The 21,912-nt window shown below is 50.0% G+C and overlaps 1 protein-coding gene across 2 annotated transcripts in view; it reads left to right on the top strand.

Annotated features, from left to right (window-relative positions):
- Nucleotides 1-21,912, top strand: part of LOC119437340 (uncharacterized) — a 583,955-nt gene that overhangs the window by 456,148 nt on the left and 105,895 nt on the right. Inside the window, exon 5 of one of the 2 annotated variants that reach the window (XM_049660450.1) lies at nt 16,940-17,035. The exons of the other annotated variant lie outside the window; for it this stretch is intronic. Coding sequence (XP_049516407.1) covers nt 16,940-17,035 — 96 coding nt within the window. The remainder of the gene's footprint in view (nt 1-16,939; nt 17,036-21,912) is intronic. 2 annotated transcript variants of the gene reach the window in all.

The following is a 21,912-nucleotide window of genomic DNA, read 5'->3' as shown; positions in this document are numbered from 1 at the left end:
ACTAGACGCGACATAGTCAGTTGGTTCTTTATTCTATGATATAGTTTTGAGTTCGCACGACGTCGTGCGTGTCGTTCCTCTCTGGCGCCTTGCTTTCGCTCACCGCAGGCGAGTTATTTCGATCTTTCATTTTATTACTTGCGGTGTGTACGGTACGGTGTCTGTTGTACTTAAAGTGTATTTGACAACACTAGTGTCGTGCTCGTTCACTTGGAGCATCACGACATTTCGATGCGCGCCGGTGTGTGCTGCCGCGCCGCACATTGGTGGCATGGGCTGCGTTCCAGTATTCGCCGTAGACGGCGAAGCGGGCAACGGCCATCTTAAATCCCGTTCCAATTCTCACGAAGACGTCAAAGCAGACAGCTTCGCGAAGGCGGCATCGAAGTGAAATACGGTGCAGGCTACTTTCCACGAGTGTCTCGTTTCAGGACTACGCAGGTTCTTTGCTCGTTTTGTGTGCCTTTGTCCGTAGGCGTGCCGACTTTGCTAAGTGAGCTCTGCTAGCGCACTGCAATGGCGTGGACGATTGTTGGCGACAATACGCGCGCTGGGCCATGCGCAAGTTTTTTACGCTCCAACGCTGGCTGCCGGCGCGGCGAACCAGTGGGCACTGACGCCCCGTTTGGGAAGCTCTTTGTGTCTAAAGTAGAGTGTACTAGAATATGGATTGTCTAGTACGTACACTCTAGTCTAAGGTACTATCGGCCAAGAAAGTAAACGGACCACGGCTCCGGCGGCCGGAGCGGCTGCCTGGTCACAACGGGGCGCTGCTGTCTCGCTCCGCGCGCTTTGGTCGAGAGTGCCGTGGGTGACGTTAAGCTTCTCCCTCACTCTCGCGCGGTGTCTTGTCACGCTCGATAAAATGTACGTCTAACGGTTGCTCTGCGGCTGGCGGTCGCGATAAAAGGGACCGTGCATTGCCGGTATTCAACACATGGCGCTGTCGCGCGCAGTAGCCGACGGCCGCAGGGAGTCCAACCCCGGCGCTGTGAAAGAACAAAGACCTGCTCTTTTTTTTTTTTTTTTGCCTATATTGACCTAATCTTTCATACTAGTGTGTGTCGCCTACGTCCCTTGCTGCTCGAGTTTAGGCAACATTGCGCAGTGCGCCGGCGGCCGACGCGCGCTCTTTCACGCCTGCGGGAAAATGCATGTTCACGTTAGCGGCACGGCGGCTTGCCGTGCACCGTTTGACGTTCTCAGGCTAACGTGCGCGGGCGGTGGTGCTCGCACCCGTCAAAATTTCCTTGCCGTGCGGAGAATGGATGCAAGATCCATTTTTGCGACGTTCTCCGGCTGCCGCAAGCCGACGTGACCAATCAGCGACGCAGGAATGGTGGTCGTAGCTAAGTCGGCTTGCCTCCGGATTGACTCCCGCGGTGACGGCGCCTTGCGCAATGTTGCCTAAAGTCGAGCAGCACGGGACGTAGGCGACAGACACTAGTGTGCAAGATAAGGTCAATATAGGCAAGAAAAAAAAAAAAAAAAGCAGAGCAGGTCTTCGTTCTTTCACAGTGCCGGGATTTCATTCCCTGCGGCCGTGGGCTTCTGCGCGACAGCCCCATATGTTGAATACCGGCTATGCACGGTCCCTTTCATCGCGACCGCAGAGCAACCGAACGACGCACTAGACATTTTATCAAGCGTGACAAGACACAGCGCGAGAGAAGCTTAAAGGCTCATCCACACCGGCGACTTGAGGAGGTCGCGCGACCATTTGCGACTCGCGAACAAAAACGACCGAAGGCGACTGATCTTCACACCGGCAAGTCGCTATCTCGGACATGCTCGTTCTTCAGCGAGAATTCTAGGGATCTACGCAGTTAGTGCGCACTTCGCTGGCACTGTGTAAATTAGTTTCGCGTTCCGGCAACAGCCATGGATTTTGATTCGAGCGATGGCTGTATTCTGATTCGAGCGAACAGTAAGACGTCGTCCCTGTGCTGATGTGCTCCGCCGGTGTCAGCTGTGGCAGCGGGGAAGCCTCCGAAGAAAAGGCGACGCTCGTGGGTGCGCCCTTTCCTCCGCTCGCGTGAAGTGACCGGCCACGCAAGCCGCCTCCTGCCCGAACTTTGTGCGCACGACAACGAGTATTATCGAGAGCAAGTTGTAATTTCTACTTCGCATTGCGTGTTATTCAGTGCATAATATTAAAGCAAAGCTGTTCACCCGCTGTTCACCTTTGGGTGGCGTGCTCGTCCAACGAACGGCAGCTGGAAAAAGGGTTTGTGTTGTGCTTTCTTTTCCTTCTGTTTAGCTTCCAGCGAATGCGGCCGCGTAGTACATTCGACACGTTGATGCAACTGCTGCGTACCAGAATCACCAATTACCGGCCTGTAGCCTGCATATCGTGACGCGGACATTGCATTTGGCGTGGACGATGACACACATCACTTTCGGCGCGGCGCTGATTGGCTGAGCAGCTTTGCGACCACCGTCGCGCGACTGAAAAATCGAGCAGTGAGCGACTGGCCCAAAATGGTCGCTTTTAGAGAAAAGCGACCATTTGCGACTGGTCGCCGGTGTGAATGAGCCTTAACGCCACCCACGGTACTCTCGACCCAAGCGCGCGGAGCTAAGGAAAGTACCGCCATCTACTCTTTCCTCCGCCGCCTCCTCTATTAAAGCGCTTGCTTTTATTGCGATAGCAATTATATGGACACTCCAAAGCAGATTTCTGCCGTCGGCGCCGTCGTCGCCGTGAGGTTCCGTATGACGTCAAAGGCGATGAAATCGTCGCCGCGCGCCGAACGCTGTATGTGCGAGTGAAAGGGCGCGAGGGACGCGCGCTTTCACGGGGAGTGAACGCACGGCGGAGAACAAACCCGCGTTCTGCGCCGTGCTCCCTTAAGGGCAGTGCCGCCGCCCTTAAGGGAGCACGGGCCGAGCCGCCCCCAGAGGCTGGCAAAACGCCGACGGCGTCGACAACAGTTCTGTGTGTTGCCGGTGCTGCTGCATGTCCAAGTTTGTACAGCTGATAAAACTACTATCCTTACTCCATATAGCTCTCTACTAATTTGCTATCGCAATGGGTGCTTCGCCTTTCGGGTGAAACTGCGACAAATTTTTTTCTTTGCTTTTTGCTTGCGAAAGCCAAGTCGACGGTGGCGCACCTAGAAAGTCACGTTAAAGCTTTCAGGCCGGGCGCGCGCCGCCGGCGACTGCGGCTGCGCAGAGGACTTTCAACGTGAGGCGGAAAAAAACGAAATATAAAGTGAAAAGCGCGCGCTATCATCGTCCAATCAGAGATACAGGAGAGAGAGAAGCGGCGTTTATCAAAGGATGGCGGTACTTTTCTTATATAGGAACTTTACGCGGAGCGAGACAGCAGTGCCCCGTTGTGGCCAGGAAGCCGCTCCGGCCGCTGGAGCCGTGGCCCGTTTAATTTCTTGGCTGATAGTACATACGTCGGACGTACGCGAATCCCAGAAGCTAGAGGTACTACATACGTATGTGTGCGTAGTGTTCGCATATCTTTAGAGATGACTTCTTCCGTGCTTGTAGCGCGGCCGTAAACGCTGGGCTGCTGTTTTTGACGACGCAAAGAAGCATTTACCCTTGCGCCATTTACGTCATATCGTCACTCACTGCCCATGTCGAGCGCGCGATGTGTGAACGTTGCCCCCCCCCCCCCCCCCCTTTTTGTTCGCCGCAGTCATGCCAATCCGCCTTTTTCATTTTCCTGTGCTGCCCTCTGCCACACGCCACCCGAAACGTTTTGGTAGGGTGCCGGGGCTTTCGCCGGTTGATTTGTGAACCTGCGCCCTTGTTGAGTGCGCATCGGTTCTGCATTTCGTGGATCGCGAATAATTATTAATGGCTTCTGCGGGGCAGCACGTCGTTCCTGGAAGCCATGTAGCACTCACCAACTATATATGCAGGGTGAGCAGGCGTGATAGCGATGTTTTGTTTATAGTGTGGCCTATAAAGGTACGCTGAGTACCCTCTGCCGGTGCGGCTGCTTTGGAGTTTGTTGTCGCTGACTCCTGCACTTGCACCTCGCTTTTCTTTCAATTCTTTTTGCATATTCTTTAGACATTTTGCATAAGAAGTTTTCGACCGCGCAGCCTTCCGCGTCGGATTTAGCAAAGCGGTGCCCTTGTGTACATCGACATCTACAGCCACAGATCGTTGTTAGCGTCAAACATTGGGAAAAGGTGCATTGCTGATGTGAAAAAAAAGTCGAATAAAACACACATACCTGCTCATATGAGTCGCGTTATTCCACCGTGAGACGAGTCAGTATGAGCGCCTGAGCTACTCAACGGCGACTGTGATCCAGTTACAAATATCGGGCTGTTAATTTATTACTGATTCTCGATTTTCTTTAACTTCATCGTACTTAGTTTGCGCGTGTCATAAAGCATTATTAGAGAAAAATGTGCTCACATAAGCGCTCACTTAAAGGCCGTGTTGTTCTCCCGCAAAAACGCGGATGCCTTCGCAGACACCGTTGGTATATAACTGAGCGAGGCGGCTGTTTATGCTGCTGTACCGAATGTACCGTACGTCTCTTGTTTCGCGTTTGACGCAGAGATAAACAGTATATCTCAGGAATTAAGAAATGCGTGAGCATACCAACACGTACAAACCGACCCATCTACGTTGCGAATACGAGTGGCAGCCTACGGGAAGGTGACCTACAGATGTTGGCACAGCCGTTGGGCACAGCGCTGTGTCGCCGCTTGCAGATTATTGTGTACGCACCGTGCGAAGCGAAGAGTAGTTTATTTAAAATCGCTAAGGCCAGAACTGAACTATAAAAGCAGTTTCCTTCGTCCTAACTTGCTTACTTTTCAGTACAAGTCCGCCGGTAGCGGGTGCACGAACTCTACGGAGCCAGGCCTAAGCTTCGCTGAAATCAACATTCGCTCAAACTTCATGTGCACGGCTTGAGAGGGTCGAAGCCTTGCGCATTTCAACCTTTCAACTTCGTAGGCATGTTTTGACTCGATTTGAGCGCGATTATTTATATATATACCAACGAAGGCGTTGCGGCTGTCGCGTTATCGGTTCGACGGCCTATCGCGCGGGTTTCGGTCGAACGATGGTATAGGCACGGTGATTTTATCGGTGCCGTCGACAAGAAAGCCCGTCGCAGTACCAAAGCCAGTCTTACGCTACGCACACTTTCAGTACTGCACTGACGTCGAGCTACCAGTGGAGTTTCAACGCGGTACACGGCACGAGTTGTAAGTAGCGCGCGTCCGAGCGCTTTTTTTTTTTTTTTTTCGGGGGACGTTGCCCCCAGATGGGGCCGCACGGCCGCGCGCGCGACCCTTCCAAAACGTTTCGCGACTAATCCGCCAGGGCCGCATGGGCCGTCGGGCCGTGAAAAAGGCTGATTTGTAGTCGTTTTGTGTTTCGAGTAAAGCACAGGGAGCAAGTTGCCCTTTTATTAGAAGTTGTTGAAGGGATACGGGGGGGGGGGGGGGGGGGGGAGAGAGAAATGCTGCGCTTAAGCGACTTGTCGCGATGTGTTCACCCCGCAATCTCTGATATCACGCAGCCTTATCGAGGTTGCGTGAACATCCCTTAGTAAAGCAAAAAAAAAAAAAAAAGAAATCCTTAGCAAATACTCATTGTCGCGTCATATACTTTACAGCATCATGATAATTGCGATAATTGCACAACTTTAGTGGTTATACGGAGGCCTGAGGTGTTCTTTTATTGTGTAGTTCTGGTGCCATCGTGGTGAGTTCATTTTTCCGTCGCAAGTAAATCCCGGGCTTTTGTGTTTTGAATCGGTGCTACAAAAGGCAAACTAAAATAGGGTTTTAGCGAGGATCATGTGTGAGAGCAGTCTCTAGACTCAGGATCGAAGTCGTAACACTGAGTTGAAAAGGCGGTTACTGTAATTTTCTTTTCGCTCTTCAGTGTGGAGTAGTTAGCTGGACGGAAAACAGCGGCCATTATCAGGTGAAGTAAAGCGATTTTTTAGCCTCTGAAATTATTACGACTTGGTGCGTAACCATGCAGCGGCACTTCGTGCTTAAATCACGCGTGTTACGGCGGTAAAGATATTCTCCTTTGAAGCAACTTGACGATCCTGATAACGTGCTGTAACTCGCAGTGGCCTAACTTGTTTGAATGAATTCATGAACTGTTTTCTTTTCGCAGCGAATGAAAGAAAGAAAAAAGGAACGGACATGTATGCCTAGAAATTGGCGATGTAAATGGGGCTCTTGCGTTGCCCAGGGGGCGCTGCAAAAATGGTGCTAAAAAGCGGCCTCGATCCGAGACTGGGTAGCACCAAGCTCAGTCGTCTGCTTCGGGAAGCACGTTTACAATATGGACCCGCCATTTTCAAATGTGTTGTACCACGGCTTGCAGCGAATATCGGGCGCCGAAGATTTTTGCATGGATGGCATGCTGCGTAATGGCAAGAAATTATGCAACGCCGAATACGTGTACGCCGTTCAAGAAATAAGCGGCCAAGTTTTAGCGCGGTGTCAATCGCAAGTGAAGCGAGTCACGCACGTGCGTAGTTGAACTTCAGGTAAGGTTTGCACGCTGCTAGGTTCAGGCGCACAAACGCGAGGAAATGCTTTCTATAAATGAATTAACAGCAGCGATAAGCAGACGTGTGTACGGAACTGCTCGAGCGCACGACGGTACGCGCCGCGACGGCAGCGGTCTTTCGACATGCCGCGAAACGGCGGGTCTCCTGCAATCTTTGTTGACTGCATGCCGCTAGACCAGTAATTATGCCTGCGCTGTAGTAGCGGCCATCTGTCCCTTTAGCAATTGATAAATAAGTGATGCAATGCATATAAGCTCGCAGTAACGTACACTCGGCCACAAAATATTGCGGGGGGCGCGAGCGCTAGCGATGCGGTCCTTCTCTACTTCTAGCGGCGCACCCCTGGTGTCGAGACCGACACTTGCGCGCATGCGCGTCCTCGCGTGACTGCAAGCGTGCGTGTTTCCGCTCTTGTTCCTTGCGCACCGACTATAGTGTTCTAGAATATTCTAGTACACTGTAGCGCCGACAATATTCAGTGTCGCCGCGAGGTGCCCCTCTTGCGATTGGCATTATAGCGGCTTCGACGGGGGAAAAAAACTTAGCTGATATAACGGAAATAATTTTATTTTCATCTTGCCTATCATTCAATAAAGCGCCTTTTTTGCCACACTCTTCTGTGGGAGAACGCCCCGTTCGTAAAAAGAAAAAGAACGAAGATTGGCCACGAAGAGGCGCAGCGCAGAAACGAGAACTGCGTTGTTGCGACCGGGAGATATGCAAGATATGCTTAAATTTACATCACATATTTTCTGCTCTGGATATTATTCTACTGCACATTTAGTGTTCAGGTGCGGCAGTAAAGGCTTTGACACAAGTGGAGTACTCGTAGGAAAACCAAGGAACGTTATGGAGACAGCAGTGCTTACAAGGACTTGAAGTATTGTGTGAATAAACAAGGACACTAAATCAGCAGGCCCAATTAATGCTCACAGATCCTTGGAAAATGCAACTTGCGGTTTCATGTTGAAAAAAATGTCACAGTTTCGCCCTAAGGGCGAAGCAATGAATGCGATAGCAACACAGCAATGTCATACGAAGTAAGGTGAGCGGCTTTGGTAGCAATATGAATTGTAGTAAACATGAGCTGATTAAGTAAGCAGGTGTGCTGCGGCGTAAGTAGACCGACATGAAGAGAGACTCGATGACCACGAGAAGGCGCGTGTGAAACGGTGGTGTTGATGAGAAGCGCTTCCCGTGGGCAGCGCGCGTGCGAAGGGACACACCTGTAGCGCTGCACTGCCGATCCGGGCAGCATTACATGTGTAGCGTGCGTTGGAAAATGTGACCCGACTATTACTAACTGAATGAACAAGCGTGGTGTGAGCGCGCACAAACAAACATGAAGAGATCACACTGAATGACTGCAGACAACGACTGTCAAAACGCTGGCAGCAAGCATACGCCGCTGCGGGCGAAGGTACCTGCGGTCTATCGCTTCAACAGAAACGGAGCCGCGAATGCACGGCGCTTAAAGGTCAGAGCCGTGTGGAGATAGGAGACGGTGCGGCGAGCGACGAGCGCGGTTGATGGCAGAAGAAAAGTGCGCCCCCCCCCCCCCCCCCCGCTTCCTCCGGCGCTGGTTTCCCGCTTCCTTGCTTGCGCGTGGGAGAGATAAGAGGCCGTGCGGTCGAGGAGCGCGGTTGTTGGCACAGTAGAAGTCCGCTTCGTTGCTTGCGCGTGGGGGATTGAGTGCGTTCGCTCTCCGTGATAGCGCGCGTCCCAGCACGCTTGCGCTCGGGCATACGGCGCGCGGTGAAGATTTTATCTATACGGAACCTCACGGCGACGGCGACGCCGACGGCAGAAATCCGGTTGAAGTGTCCATATAATTGCTATCGCAATAAAAGAATCTCGGTATTTGTATTCAAACAAGGCAAAGAGGTTTTGCGCCGGCGCGCAAAGCGCAAGCGCGGGAGCATGCACGCTTGCAGTCACGAAGGGACGCGCATGCGCGCAAGCGTCGATCTCGACATCAGGGGTGCGCCGCTAGAAGGAGAGGAAGACCCCTTTGCCATGCGTTCGCGCCCTTCGCAATATTTTGTGGCCGAGTGTACTACGTACGTACGAATCGCGCTGCAGCTGGTGCGCTGCTCGCTTGATGTAGCTTTTAATGACAGCGCTCGAACATCGATGTGCTGTAATCAATACTACCTTGCTGTGCTGCCTCAACGTGCTGGTTTGAGGTCAAGGATGAGCACATTCAACTCTCTAACCTGTGCTGCTCGTAGTGGACTAGTGAATTGTCACCGAATCAGCCCGACCATTTGTGGTCATTAGCACACACCTGGTCACTTCAACACTTCGCACCGGCCGAATTGTTAATTGTCGCTGTGGCCGGGTCTGCTGCGGCCAGCATAAACACATTTCAACACATTTAAAGTGCCTGCATAAGCACAGTGGCATCGTGTGCTTGCTGCTCTGGCGGTACAGCTTACACGAAGCTACTCGATGCATGCAAGCAACGCTTTAAAAAAATCAAAATCTAGCCATAAAAATGTCAGTTTCGCCCTAAGGGCGAAGCAATGAATGCGATAGCAACACAGCAATGTCACACGAAGTAAGGTGAGCGGCTTTGGTAGCAATATAAATTGTAGTAAACATGAGCTGATTAAGTAAGCAGGTGTGCTGCGGCGTAAATAGACCGGCATGTAGAGACTCGATGACCACGAGAAGGCGCGTGTGAAACGGTGTTGATGAGAAGCGCTTCCCGTGGGCAGCGCGTGCGAAGGGACACACCTGTAGCGCTGCACTGCCGATCCGGGCAGCGTTACATGTGTAGCGTGCGTTGGAAAATGTTGCCCGACTATTACTAACTGAATGAACAAGCGTGGTGTGAGCGCGCACAAACAAACATGAATAGATCACACTGAACGACTGCAGACAACGACTGTCAAAACGCTGGCAGCAAGCCCATGCGCTGCAGCGGGCGAAGGTACGTGCGGTCTATCGCTTCAACAGAAACTGAGCGGCGAATGCACAGTGCATAATGGTCAGAGCCGTGTGGAGATAAAGACTGTGCGGACGAGCGACGATCTCGGTTGTTGGCAGAGAAGTGCCCCCCCCCCCCCCCTCCTGCTCCCTCCGGCGCTGGCTTTCCGCTTCCTTGCTTTCGCGTGGAAGATGAGTGCGTTCGCTCTCCGTGATAGCGCGCGTCCCCGCACGCTTCCGCTGGGGCTACGGCGCGCGGCGAAGATTTTATCTATACGGAACCTCACGGCGACGACGGCGACGGCAGAAATCCGGTTGAAGTGTCCATATAATTGCTATCGCAATAATATAGCCTCCGGGACGAGCACTCGCACGGAAGCAATCTTGGAGGCCGTGTACGTTTTCTAATCGCCAGAAGATAGCCTTCGAGATTAGTTTCCTGCGGTCCGAATCTTAGTCTGCGTAGATTCCACACACCCGCTAGGTGCGCTGCGAACCAAAATCGGCCGCAGGCGCCTATGGAAGTGTCCTCTCTTATCCTTGTATGTTACTCTGTGAGGCCGCCGCGGGCGCACACTTCAGCCGCGTCGCAGATAGCTTTCAAGATAGCTCCGTGAGCGGCAGCCGCGTAAGCAGAACGCACCGTCCTCCCTCCCCCCCCCCCCCCTCCCGTCTCTGTCGCCTCCTCCCCGTTCCTCGCGCGCGAACGAAGAGCGTGCGCTTCCGGCCGCCTTCCTCTGTCGCGTGCGTGCGTGACTATTGACCCTTTTCGCGTAGTTTGCGCTAGAGGAACGAGGTGGCGCTTCCGGTGGCGCGACATACGTTGCCTCAGTGAATGCGCACGATTACAAAACCGTTACTGCTTCTGTCCTGCTACTGTGCGATCGGCGGTCGGAAATACAAACTGGGTGTTCGCTAATGCACTGTGCCCAATTCATGCTACAAAATGTGTAACGATAAAGGGAAGACGTGTGTGGTAGTTCGCTGTAAAAATAGTGATTTACATATTAAGGAATGGAATCAAACTGTGACGCCCCTGCTGCATATATGGACTGCCTGTGTTGCCGGCCCTTCGCGATGCACTGCTTTCCTCGAGGATCAAAAACGATAATTCATCAGCCAGCGCTGTATAGCTAACCTTCAAAGAAAGCACTTCAACTCCGGAACGTCGGCACTTAAGAGGGAGTACCGCTCGTTACAAAAGGAAGTAGCGCCAATTACTGGCATAGTAAGCTTCTCGCACTCACCCACGCCTACTCGCACGCAAACGTACGTCCACCATATCGCCAACATATAAATAATTAGTGAATGAGCGCACACTTGAACCAATGTGCCGAAGCATGAGTGACGGTGACTACACCGACAAGACACGTATGTTCGAGGCTGAACGTTTCGTGACGGTCCACAGAGTAAGCGAGGGACTAACGATAAAACGTTTTTGCTACAAGTTACCGTAAAGTACAGAACACTTACATTCCAAGCTTTATGCGCAGCAAGAACAAATCTATCGCAGCAGAGCACAACCGCGAGCGATTAGGCTGAAAATAAACAATCAGATAGTAGCCGCACCGAGGAACTTTACTGAGTCAGAAACATGACTAGCCACTGATTCAAAATGTTTGCCAAACAAAGAACGCGAAGAGCACACCGATCCCGATTTAATTCATAAGCGGGAAGTTTCGACAGCTTAACTGGAATACATTTCTAGCCCCGCTTTTAGTACAAGCACCGTATACGCTGCTCGCGCCGTTTGGACAAGGCGTAATGAGCTCTGAAAGCACTTACATGTCCTCTAAAGATGTGGTCAAAGCTTCGTGTCGTGCACAAAGCCGCCGTCTACGATATGCGCCGAAACGGAGGTTTAATGCGCCGCACCGGCGTCACGCGCTTGCATTGTGAATGCGGAGGCAACGGAGGCAGCTGAGGCAAGCAATGGATGCGTCACCACGTGATCAAACATGGCCGCGCCCACGGGAGCGCCGCGAAAAGGGTCAATAGACAGTTTAGCGTTTTTACGCTCCGCTTAGCTGCTGAGCGGAGCGGAACCACGAATGCGCATGCGCCCTCCGCTTACCTGCAAGCGGGCTAGCGGAGCGACAAAGACGGTCCGCTAATGGCCTGTAGCCGCTGGAGCCGCCCATCGCCGCCAGCCGCACCGCACTCGCGCGGTCCGCTTAAAATGGCTGCTCTGACGTCACGAGAGGCGGTCGTGAACTTTTGCCAGTATGCAGCATGTATGCGGCGACCGCACAAACATGGCGCTGGTTCGAAGCGAAGCGCGAGGCCTAGGCACCTGTGGCAGTTTTTTTTTTGGGGGGGGGGATCATTGGAAGGAGTTATCGAGCACTCGCAGAGATAGTCGTCGAACACAGCAATCCGCTGTACCCTGCTCACTACAGTGCACTAGAAGTATTGGATAGTGGAAAGAGCGGAGGGCTGGGCGCACAGGCAGTGTGAAGCCAAGAGCGAAGACTCCGCTAGGGGCGATGGTGTGCTCTTCCCGAGGAGAACGTGCCGTTGGAGCCCGCGTTGCCCGCGTAGCTGCAACCGCTTACCGCGTCGTTCTTGGTGTGACGAGCCAGCGTGCTTTTCGTGTTTTTGCAAGTGAAGCTACTGAAAGTGCCGAGCGTGACCGTTTCTCTGTTCGATGCTTCCCTGTTGTCGCTTTTTGGATAATGTAAGAAGAAAAAAAGCGATAGGCATTGCTATGTGCCCGGTTGCAAATGAGGGTATCCTGGTTTTCGAGAAGTAAATGAGCGCACGTTGTCTCTTTTTGGAGTGCCTAAAGAGAATGACCGGTGGAAGCAATGGAAGAGAAATCTTCGCTGCTAAGATAAGCCACTCTCCGATACTTTAATTGTGTGGGAGAGGCACGTTGATGCGCATTTTATTTTGCGCGACTATGTTCCCTTCATCAACGGTGAGGAAGTAAAGATTCCTCGAGGTACACCGGCGCTGACCGACGCCGCGGTGCCCGCGCTCCTGCCCGATTTGCCATCCTACCTCTCAAAGAAAATGCGTCAGAGAAGACCCGAGAGAAAACGCGTTGCAGTGTGCCCAGCTGCACGCACGAAGAAGGTGCGTTTGTCTCGTCGCGACGTTCATGAGTCATCATCCCCAGATGATGGTGCGGATGGCAACGACTGCCTGTATGTGACAGTGCCCCAGCATAATCTTCAAACGATCGTAAACAGTGTGGATATTAGAAAATACATTTTTGGGGCATGTTTTGGTGCAGGATGATCCAAGACGTCATTGAAATAATGAGATCCAGACTTCCAAGCCAAGCTCTGCGGCCAGAATCTGCTTCTGTGGAAAAGCTTCTTTCCTTTTTGACGTGCCTGACCGAATGGGAGCTGCATGTAGGTGGTCGAGGTGGCTTCCTGTTCGCATGTACTACTGTTGGCCTGAGAGTCGCAGTTGCAAGCGTTCTGTCGTTGCTGACCTACATGACAAAGAATGTTAGCTACGAATACTTAATGACCTCAAACCTGAGTCAGGACCCAGTTCAAAATCTCTTCGCTATAGCACGGCAGTCAAGCGGTTGCAATACCCATCCAATACCCCAACAGTTTCTCATTACTGCACTGTGTCTTGCCTAAGTATTTATGGGCTTGCCAGATCTGTTGCTAATGGGAATGCTGAGCCTGGTGTTCTTACAGCCCTCCTTGAGCCAGACATAATAGAAGGCCCAAAGCCTGGTAAAACTGACATAATCCAATGCCTTCTTGATGTTGATAACATTCCGACTGCAGGGTATCAGAAGCAGGGCCCTGCACCAGACCTTGTCTCCATGTTTTCAAGCAGAAAGTGACAACCGGCTCATTTTTTTACATTTGTGGTAATGTTGCCAGGAAGTTTTTGTTGAAATTGGAGTGCGATGAATGCCACAAATTGCTTCTCCCAAAGAAGGATGATGTTGATAGTCTTGCTGCAGCTCAGTACACCAGGCTGTGAGACAATGGTGGCCTACTGTATCCAACCGGATGACTTTTCAGGTTTATTCGAAGATCAGAAAACCTTTTCACAGCCACATTCAGTACACAGGAGCTGCATCATGAGAGTGTTAAGATGTTATTACTCTTAAGAGAAACCGACAAGACCGGATAGGGCGCGCCAGCCTTACAGAATCTTTGTTGGTGAAGGTTGTAGCTTTTCATGTTACCACACGGCTGCACTTTTTTGTGAAGTCCTTAAACCATTCCAACGAGTCGGGTCACCTCAAGATATCTGAGGTCGAGCCGCTGTACATAAGTATGTGAAATGGTATTGTGTTACCGTGCAACTCATCTGTTGCAGTATGTTTCTTGAAAATGCCTCCCCCTTATCTATACTGATACTGAAAAAAAAAAAAACTGTCTGCAGGCTGCTCATGCTCCTGAAATGCACATGTTCATCGCTTGCTTAAATCATAATGATAGAAGAATGCAACAGTATGCATGCATTCATTACAAGTTTGAAGCTAAACATTTCGACAGAATTACCGGCTGGTTGGAAAAATTGATTAGGACTTAGACAGTGACTCCAACCAAGTAAGGGTATTTATTAGCCCGATGTAATATAAACCGCGTGAAGGGTATCCTACCCTCTGTGTATGTCCATGGCCCTGTAGACACGGCGAAAAGAAAAGAGCCCCCACTCTAGGTCACCAACACCAAAACATTTAGCCCCCCTCCCCTTCAACGGCTTTCCGGTGGGTAACGCGTCCCCCAGCATCGGTGATCCCAGTCGCCCAGCAACGCCGCAGCCTCCCCACCCTTTCGCCATTTCCGTGTGTCAATAACAGGTGCCCTATCAAGTGTCTCCCCCCCCCCCCCTTCATTTCTCTCCCCTTTCTGACGATGGACCTTCCAAAAGCTGCACACCGCCACCTCCGAAGAATACCCCCTGAAGAAGGAGCCGAAGTGGCTCCGAAACGTCGGGTTAATACATACCCCTACTTGGTTGGAGTCACTGTCTAGTAAATCCTATTCAATACAAATGTATTTTCTATGTTTCGAACGGGACTTGTGACTGGTGCAACTGGGTAAAAAAAGTGAAATTTTGATGCTAAATGTGCACTCTGTCGATGCAGCACGAAGTGCATGCATCGCGATAACATACATTGCAGGTACGAACCGTGCCCTGCCATCCCATACTACAGATGTTAGTGTTCTTTACATAGAATCATACTGACATATTTGGCATGACACAGCATTCTGAAACTCTGTGCCGCCGCACTCGTCTGCTGCGCTCTGCCGCGGACTCCATCAGCCGGTGCTCCGGAAGCGAGCGCACGCGCCATCTGGTGAGCTTCTACACAATATGCCTCGCGCCGACGCCGACGCTTCTTCCACTACCCAATATTTTCTAGTGCACTGTACTGCTCACGGTGTAAAAAGGAAGGTGATCGGATGGCGGCGCGAGGCGCGGCCACTTAGTGTGACTCTACGCATGCCGCTGCTGCAAGGGGCAGCACCTGTTCTGGGGGCCACTTCTTCGCTCGCTTTGCAGGCGCTTTTATGGGCACGCGCGGCAGAAGTGCTTTACTTAGATGAATACATGTCGTTCGCCTGCTTAAAACGACTCTACTTGGTTGGAGGAACGTCCCATTATATTTCTGCCGACATTCCGATTGACTCCGACGCGGCGAGCAGCGGTAAGTGCAGCGCGCCGTCTGCTCGAGCAGACGACGCGTCTCTCTCGTGTTTGAAATGACGGTATTTTGACTGTAAGTGGCATGAAACCTTCTACCTCCTCAGGATTTGGCATCTAAATAACTAAAAATTGCGTATCTTTGGGTATGGGTGTTTAAATGCTGACGGAGGTCGTAAATTATCCACTGTTGTGCCGCTTCTTCAAGGCCTCCTGAACGCGTGCTGCTCCTAGCGGCGGCGGTCACTTCCGGTCACACGAAGTGGCCGCGCTCTCGCCCCAGCGCGGGCACGCCGTCAGAGCACCTATCTTCTTACACCGTCACCCTGCCTGACCTCTTCAGTGCGTGCGATCGTCAACGGCAACACACCAAAATGTGTTGTGTTTACGCGAGGGTCGGAAGAAATGAAACCGGCGATTTCGTGTGTGTTGGGCCGTATTTCGCTTGTGCAGTACCAGCAGTACAAATGCGAAGGCCATCACATACATGCGCATTCTCCGCATGGTACGTGCACTCAGTACGTGTCAGAATGAAAAGAGTGCGATAGCCCACCTCAGCGTATGGTGTGCCTAGGTGCTGTGTGTGTCCGCGTCATCGCTGCGAAGCTCATATGTGTATGTGCATTGTGCAGTGCTGGTTTGTGTTTAAGAAGTGACCATATGACCTGTAGCGATTAGCTTTATTGTCGCGTCATCGCAGCCATTCGTAATGTGCTGTTTGTGCCTTGCTTCATGTCAGCTGTTTTGGGGGCTGCGATGCGCCTTGGTGACCGCGGACACGTACAGAGCGTTTGAGTGCTGGGGTTCTTACTGTACGAGGTGAAGGGTACTGTTACGTGTATGTGCAATATAGTAAGAAGCCAACAAACAATTAGACCAAGGACAACATAGGGGAAATCACTGGTACTTAGTAATTGAATTAAAGAAATGATAAATTCCAACCCTGAGTAGGAGATCAGAAGCTCGAAGAGGTGGTGAAACGCAATAGTAGCGTGGTCTACTTTGGTGTGTGTGAACATAAGTGTCGGATTCAATTTACTGACGCCAAAGCGAGCCTATTGTTTATTATCAACAGGACGGGCATTGGCATCTGTGTACGGGCTAGCGCCCATATTTGAACAATGCCTTCTTTTGAAACGCGCGCCTTTGACTCGCTCTTTCCAGTCACCAATCACGTCTTCCGTTGTGCCGTGCGCAGAAAATCTAGGGACAAGCTCCACCGGCCCAGCCAGTCGGCGAGAGCAGACGTACAGCAGACGCAGCGTCAAACCATCAACATCAATGTGTGTGGCCGTGGCATCTGAGCAGCTGTAATCGGGACAAGTGTCACCGGCATCTCACTTTACGTAAGCTTCCTGCCTTAGTTTAGATTCGTTGACATATTCATTGCATTTGAGTTGAAAAGCCTGTTCAACGGAATTTGAGCCGACTTTTGTATTCGGGGCAGCGCTAACTAGGGTTTCGCGGCGTCGAGGTGGCCGCTTTGGTTTCCATTTTTCTGTTGCTCTTTGTTCTTAGTTTTCTAACATTGGTGTAAAGCAGTTTGGTCCTGACCTCGAACCGTGGAGTTTCCGTTCTAGGTCAAGAATTGATAAAGTTTGCTGCGCGCTCCCGCTTTTGTCAGGTCCAGTTCGGTGAAGATTGTGGTGCCGGGTGTTTTGTAAAAGCGAACCGTCTCGCTGGACAACAGCTGCAGTTGTTGCCATCTCTGCTCAGAACATTCACTCTGTCCCTTCGTTTTGCACAACTGATAGGCACCCCTGCTGTCTCACGTTTTCACACAATAAGTGACACGTTAACAAAATACATTGTAACACCAATTTCTTTCTACTTGCCTTTGGTTTGCAGCATGGACAAAACGCCTTATGTTCTCTTGGAGCGAATCGACGCCGATTTACAGCGGGCGTTCGAGCATGGGCTTCAGCAGATTCCCATCGCCAAAAGGTACTGTTGTAATTTTTAACTTCCATGTAGACTGAAGTGAAGTATTCAGTCATATGTGGTGTATGCAAGAGAGGTTTTACATGTCGCGCTGTCAGCCTTCATGCATTACATTAATGCACGAACAGAAGAGCCCGAGTAACTGTATAAAAGGCATTTCTTGCCAGTTTATTCAGAGCACTCTGCAAATAGTGACGGTGTCCGCAACAGAATTATTAGTCCATTTTTTTTCAAGAATTGTAGCCTTTGCACTTCATTACAGGAGTTTCTTGTACACGTAACAGTCTGTAAGGAACTTGAATATACCTGCGGTGAACAATTGATATGACGCGTTCGTGATCAAGACTGGGCTCCATACCCTTCTCGCTTTAAGCTTTTTAAATTCATTACTCTGCTTATTTTATGCGAGCAAGTCATTCGGTAGGTGACACACATTATGCCAAGACTGCTGTCACATGTTAGTACCTATTTAAATAGGTTCAGTATGTAGACATGCCTTTTTACTGGCCACATTTCTGATTTGCAGTGGTAGCCTAATGGTCGCAAGGAGTCCCAAATGATCGCTTTTCTCGAAAGGCGACCGTTTCGGGCTAGTCGCTCACTGCTCATTTTTCAGTCGCGCAGTCGCAGAACAGCTGAACCAATCAGATGCAAAGGAACAGGACGTCCGTATATGCTGACGCTTATTTTCTGTGGCGATTACATTTCAAGCAGACATGAACGGCATATCGAGAGACATTTCGGTTTAGTGACTCGTCGGTCGCATTTGTCAGTGTGAATGAACATCATTTGTCTTGAGTAGATTTCTGGTCGCCAGTCGCAATTGTGAATGGGCCCTAAGGCAACGCCTCCGGCTAGGCCTACTTTCTTCCTTAGCCACATACCCTACTTTAAATTGAAACTTATAGGTGCGCTTTAAAATTGCACCATTTTGCTGCATCTTGAAAGTTTTAAACAGTCAAAAGGCAAAGGGAATAGGCACACATACATGTAAGGCCAGCATTGGTCCTGGGTGCAAGTACTCCTACTGTTTTTGGTTTCTCACACTAACGTTTTTTTGCACCAACTTGCACAAGCAGAAGTACTTCTGGGTCACATTGTGTTGCCCCTCAGGCAACAACTAAACACCAGATTTTTAAGCATTAAAAAATTTGTTATAAGCATCTAAAACAGACACTTAATGCCTCATTTCTACAAAACATATATGGCCCGTTTTTGTGCCATGAAAACTTCAGTAGCATTCACTTGCGAGGTCTGCAAGGTAGCAACCATATTATGCAAGTCATCAGTGTTTCACAGTGCTTAGCTATGCACATTGAGAGGCAGCTTTTCTATCGGTGTACTGCTCTCGACCTGTTGTTTAATGTTCTTGTTCAGTTCAGTGAGTAGATAATGTAAATTTAGTAGCCAGACTTTCCTGCTTACAATATGTAGCTCATTAGGTGGAGCCATAGGTTGGTGGAATAAATGGAACCCACTCAGAAACTGTATTTCTTGCTTAGAGCTCACTCAGGTTCACCAAAGTTTTACTCTGCCAGGCTTACTCAAACTCGTGCATTGGTCAGAGTTTGAGTGAGTCGACTCATGAACTAGTTTGCCGACCTATTCCTGAAAGGCTTCGTGAAACAAGAAAAGACAGTGGAGACAGTGCTCTAACTAGGTGTTTGAGGTGCCTGAGGTGCGAATGCAGCACCTACACATTTAGTGCATGTGCGAGGTACAATGAGGCCCAAATCCAGACGTCGACACGCCTTGGGGTTGGGGTGTCTCCGCTTTGCTTAATGGTGTTTTTCACTGGTCGATCTGGAGCAGGATTTTTTGCTCCATGGCGGCGAATCCAAATTTCACTGGTCGAGCTGGGAGTGGGTTTACGCTTTCCACTGGTCGTTTTGGATCAACTCACTCTGCACCGGATCGCTCTCACTTGCTCCGCTGCCGAGGCGCGGATTTGGGTGGAAATAGGAGGAGAAGCATATCACTTCCGTTCGCTGGGGGACAGCGATTTTGGTGGCCATGGAAACGCACAGAGCAGAAGTGTGATTTTTGTGATGTGTGACAGACTTCCGGTACAATCCATCACGGAGCATTTTCGCTCTCCGCTGACAGATTAGTATTGGTGAAATGTGAGCACTCGCTCCAGGATTTCGGCGGCCGCTCTAGATCGACCAGTGAAAAACACCGTAAGACAGATACCACAGATACAGAGCAAGTGTCATTATTATTATGTAGCTGCATTGTTTGGGAGGCTGTTCGCTGTATGCACAGAAAACATAAACGAAAAAATAAAAAATGGTCAAGGCATGCTTGCCCATTAGAGTGCCAAAAAAAAGCTACTGCTTTTTACATGCGGAGGCACAAACACGGTGATTTTGACAACGAACAATGGCTTGGAATTGCACATACTGGAAGCGGCGCAAAGAAAGATGAGAGAGAAAGTCTCGATAACGACCCCAAGAGCAGTTATTCTATAGGTTGCTTTTTACTTTGACTGTGCTTTCCACTTGGTGCCAGTCTGCGTAGGAGACTGCGTGATAGTATGTGCTGCTAATCTGACCAAAGCTTTGGCGAAAATGGGTGTGCACTGGGGCAGCTGTGGAGGAAACGTTGGCCTTGGGCATCGGTGAAATTTCTTGAAGGGTACATGGCTTAGAGCACGGCATGTGCTTTTTGACCCGGGCCAGGCTCGGACTTTCTGGTGGTGTGCATGTCACGTGCAGCGAGTTATCCTCGCGCGTCTCGACTCTGAAAAACATGTCTTCTTCAGGTCGGGTTCGGGCTTGTTTTGAGCCGGGCTTGGGCCTGAGGTAAAGGGGTGGCGGGCCAGGCCGGGTGGGTAACGTAGATTATTTCCAGGGCCGGGCCTGGGTCTCGCCATAAAATTTTTAGTCGCGCTCGGGCAGGCAGCCCAACGTAAAAACGGGCCTGGGTTCAGAAAGTTGACCTTTACAGGCTGACTTGCATATGAGCAATCGCTATTGTCTATTTAGTACAGCCCTCTATGCATTTTGCAGCAAAGCAGGTAGCAGATGTGGTGAAGAATGTCCGCTGCAGGTGTGGGCAAAATTTATAAAAAAATCTTCGAGAATAATATATAGAAGGAATGTTCGTTTCGATATGTCAAGTGTGATTTGTGTGGAAAAGTAGAAGTGTGTGGTTTAAATAGGCACGTCTTGTGAATTTGCCGAAATATTTGTAGCATATGTACCAAGATCTTTGTAGCATATGTAGTGCTTAAGATTGTGTTATTTCAAAACTATATAAGGTATATGAAGTTGAAATTTGGTGTGAATATTGTGCGTCTTTGGGTGGAACAAGGCAGAAGAATTTCAGTGTTGCAAGTGCTTTGCAGCCACTGCAAGAAAATATCAATTTTGTGCCAATTGATGGTCTTGGTGCTTGCTGTCGTAATGAAACATTTGCTGTTTGCGCTGTTTGCGAACTGCTAAGCATATCCAGTTCAGCCTTCGTAGGGATATGCTGTACATTTCGGCAAGCACATTGAATAAATTGGGTAATGTGAGGTGTTTCTAGGTGTGGAATAGGTTTACAAAATAAATGGAACTCACTCAAGCTCACTAACAAATTGCATATTTATCTTATGGCACAGTTGGACTTGGACTCGCCAAAATTCTACTCTGCTGTGCTCGCTCAAACTCGCACCCCTAGGACCTGCTTGTGCTTACACGGGCTCGCGTGTCAGTCCGAATCTGAAAGAGTCGACTCGTGAGAGAGTTTGTCAACCTATGGGTAGAGCAATTGCAAAAACGCAAATACACCAGGAAAGCTACTACATACTCGGTGAGAGAAGGTAGTCTGTTCCTAACATATTGATACAAATTTTCCAGTAAGAACCGAAGCATTTAATAGTGTTTACAGATCTTTGTGGAGTTATGGGTAACATGCGACAAACACCTCTTAGTTTTCAGGTACGCAAATTGTGTGCATGGTGGGTGGGCTATGCGGTGTGAATAACGGAAGATGGTAGTGTGTGTTCAAGAGACGTGTCCTAGGCTAGCGGTCTGGCATAACACTGCACCAACATTCTGAGCAGTTCTCACAAGACCCAAATGGAAAATAACATTGTTCACTACTGTACACTTAGAGTTAATGCTTTATTATGGATGCCATTCCTGCCTAATTCACATACACATTTTAAAAGAAAGGGTGAGCTAAGGGGCAGGGATTATTGCTTTAGATGAGCTGCTAACCTGATCTACAAAGGAGCAGAAATGTTAAAAGCAGACCGCCTAACTATAGCAGCCTTACACAGGCAGCACTCTCTGCCTGCGCCTAAGATACAGTATGCACTATGCCTTTCTTCAAGTTCTTTGCCTTACTCCCTGAAATCTCCGTCTTCAGTTCTCTGGCCCATTCTCGAAAAAGTAGGCAAAAAAATTTTTTTTCGTTACCAACAAGCAACACAAAGGTGTCGAGCTACCCTCGAAATCTCGGTTAACTTTGATAGCGCAAGTGCTTCATTGCTGTGTCGCATTGCCAGGTGTGCCGCCATTGTAACGACGTCTGCCAAGTCTTGTGGAATGTAGTAACCGAAAGTGTCTGTGGGCACCTCTAGTATTGGTAGCGAGGGTTTGGTGGTGTCAGGCATTACTTCACCTCTTTCTTCTATTGCACATTAATCCGAACACTGGATGATGGCAGATCTAGGAGTCTGCAGTTACCAGCTGTGGAGTGCATATGGGTTGGAAATGTATTTTAAGAACCTTGTGCTCTTCTTTAGGGCATACTCCAAGGTGAGCTGGCTTCAATGTTCATGACCGCACTTCAGCTACACGCATTCCTAATTTTGGCTCATGGCTTCATCTACCACTGCTCATTTTAGTACTGGTGTGCCTCCACTACTGACTTTCTTCCATATATTG

This window comes from Dermacentor silvarum, chromosome 1 (genome assembly GCF_013339745.2).
Source record: "Dermacentor silvarum isolate Dsil-2018 chromosome 1, BIME_Dsil_1.4, whole genome shotgun sequence".
Classification (NCBI taxonomy): Eukaryota; Metazoa; Arthropoda; class Arachnida; order Ixodida; family Ixodidae; genus Dermacentor; species Dermacentor silvarum.
Note: the sequence above shows the minus strand (reverse complement) of the source record. Positions and strands in the feature narration are given on the sequence as shown.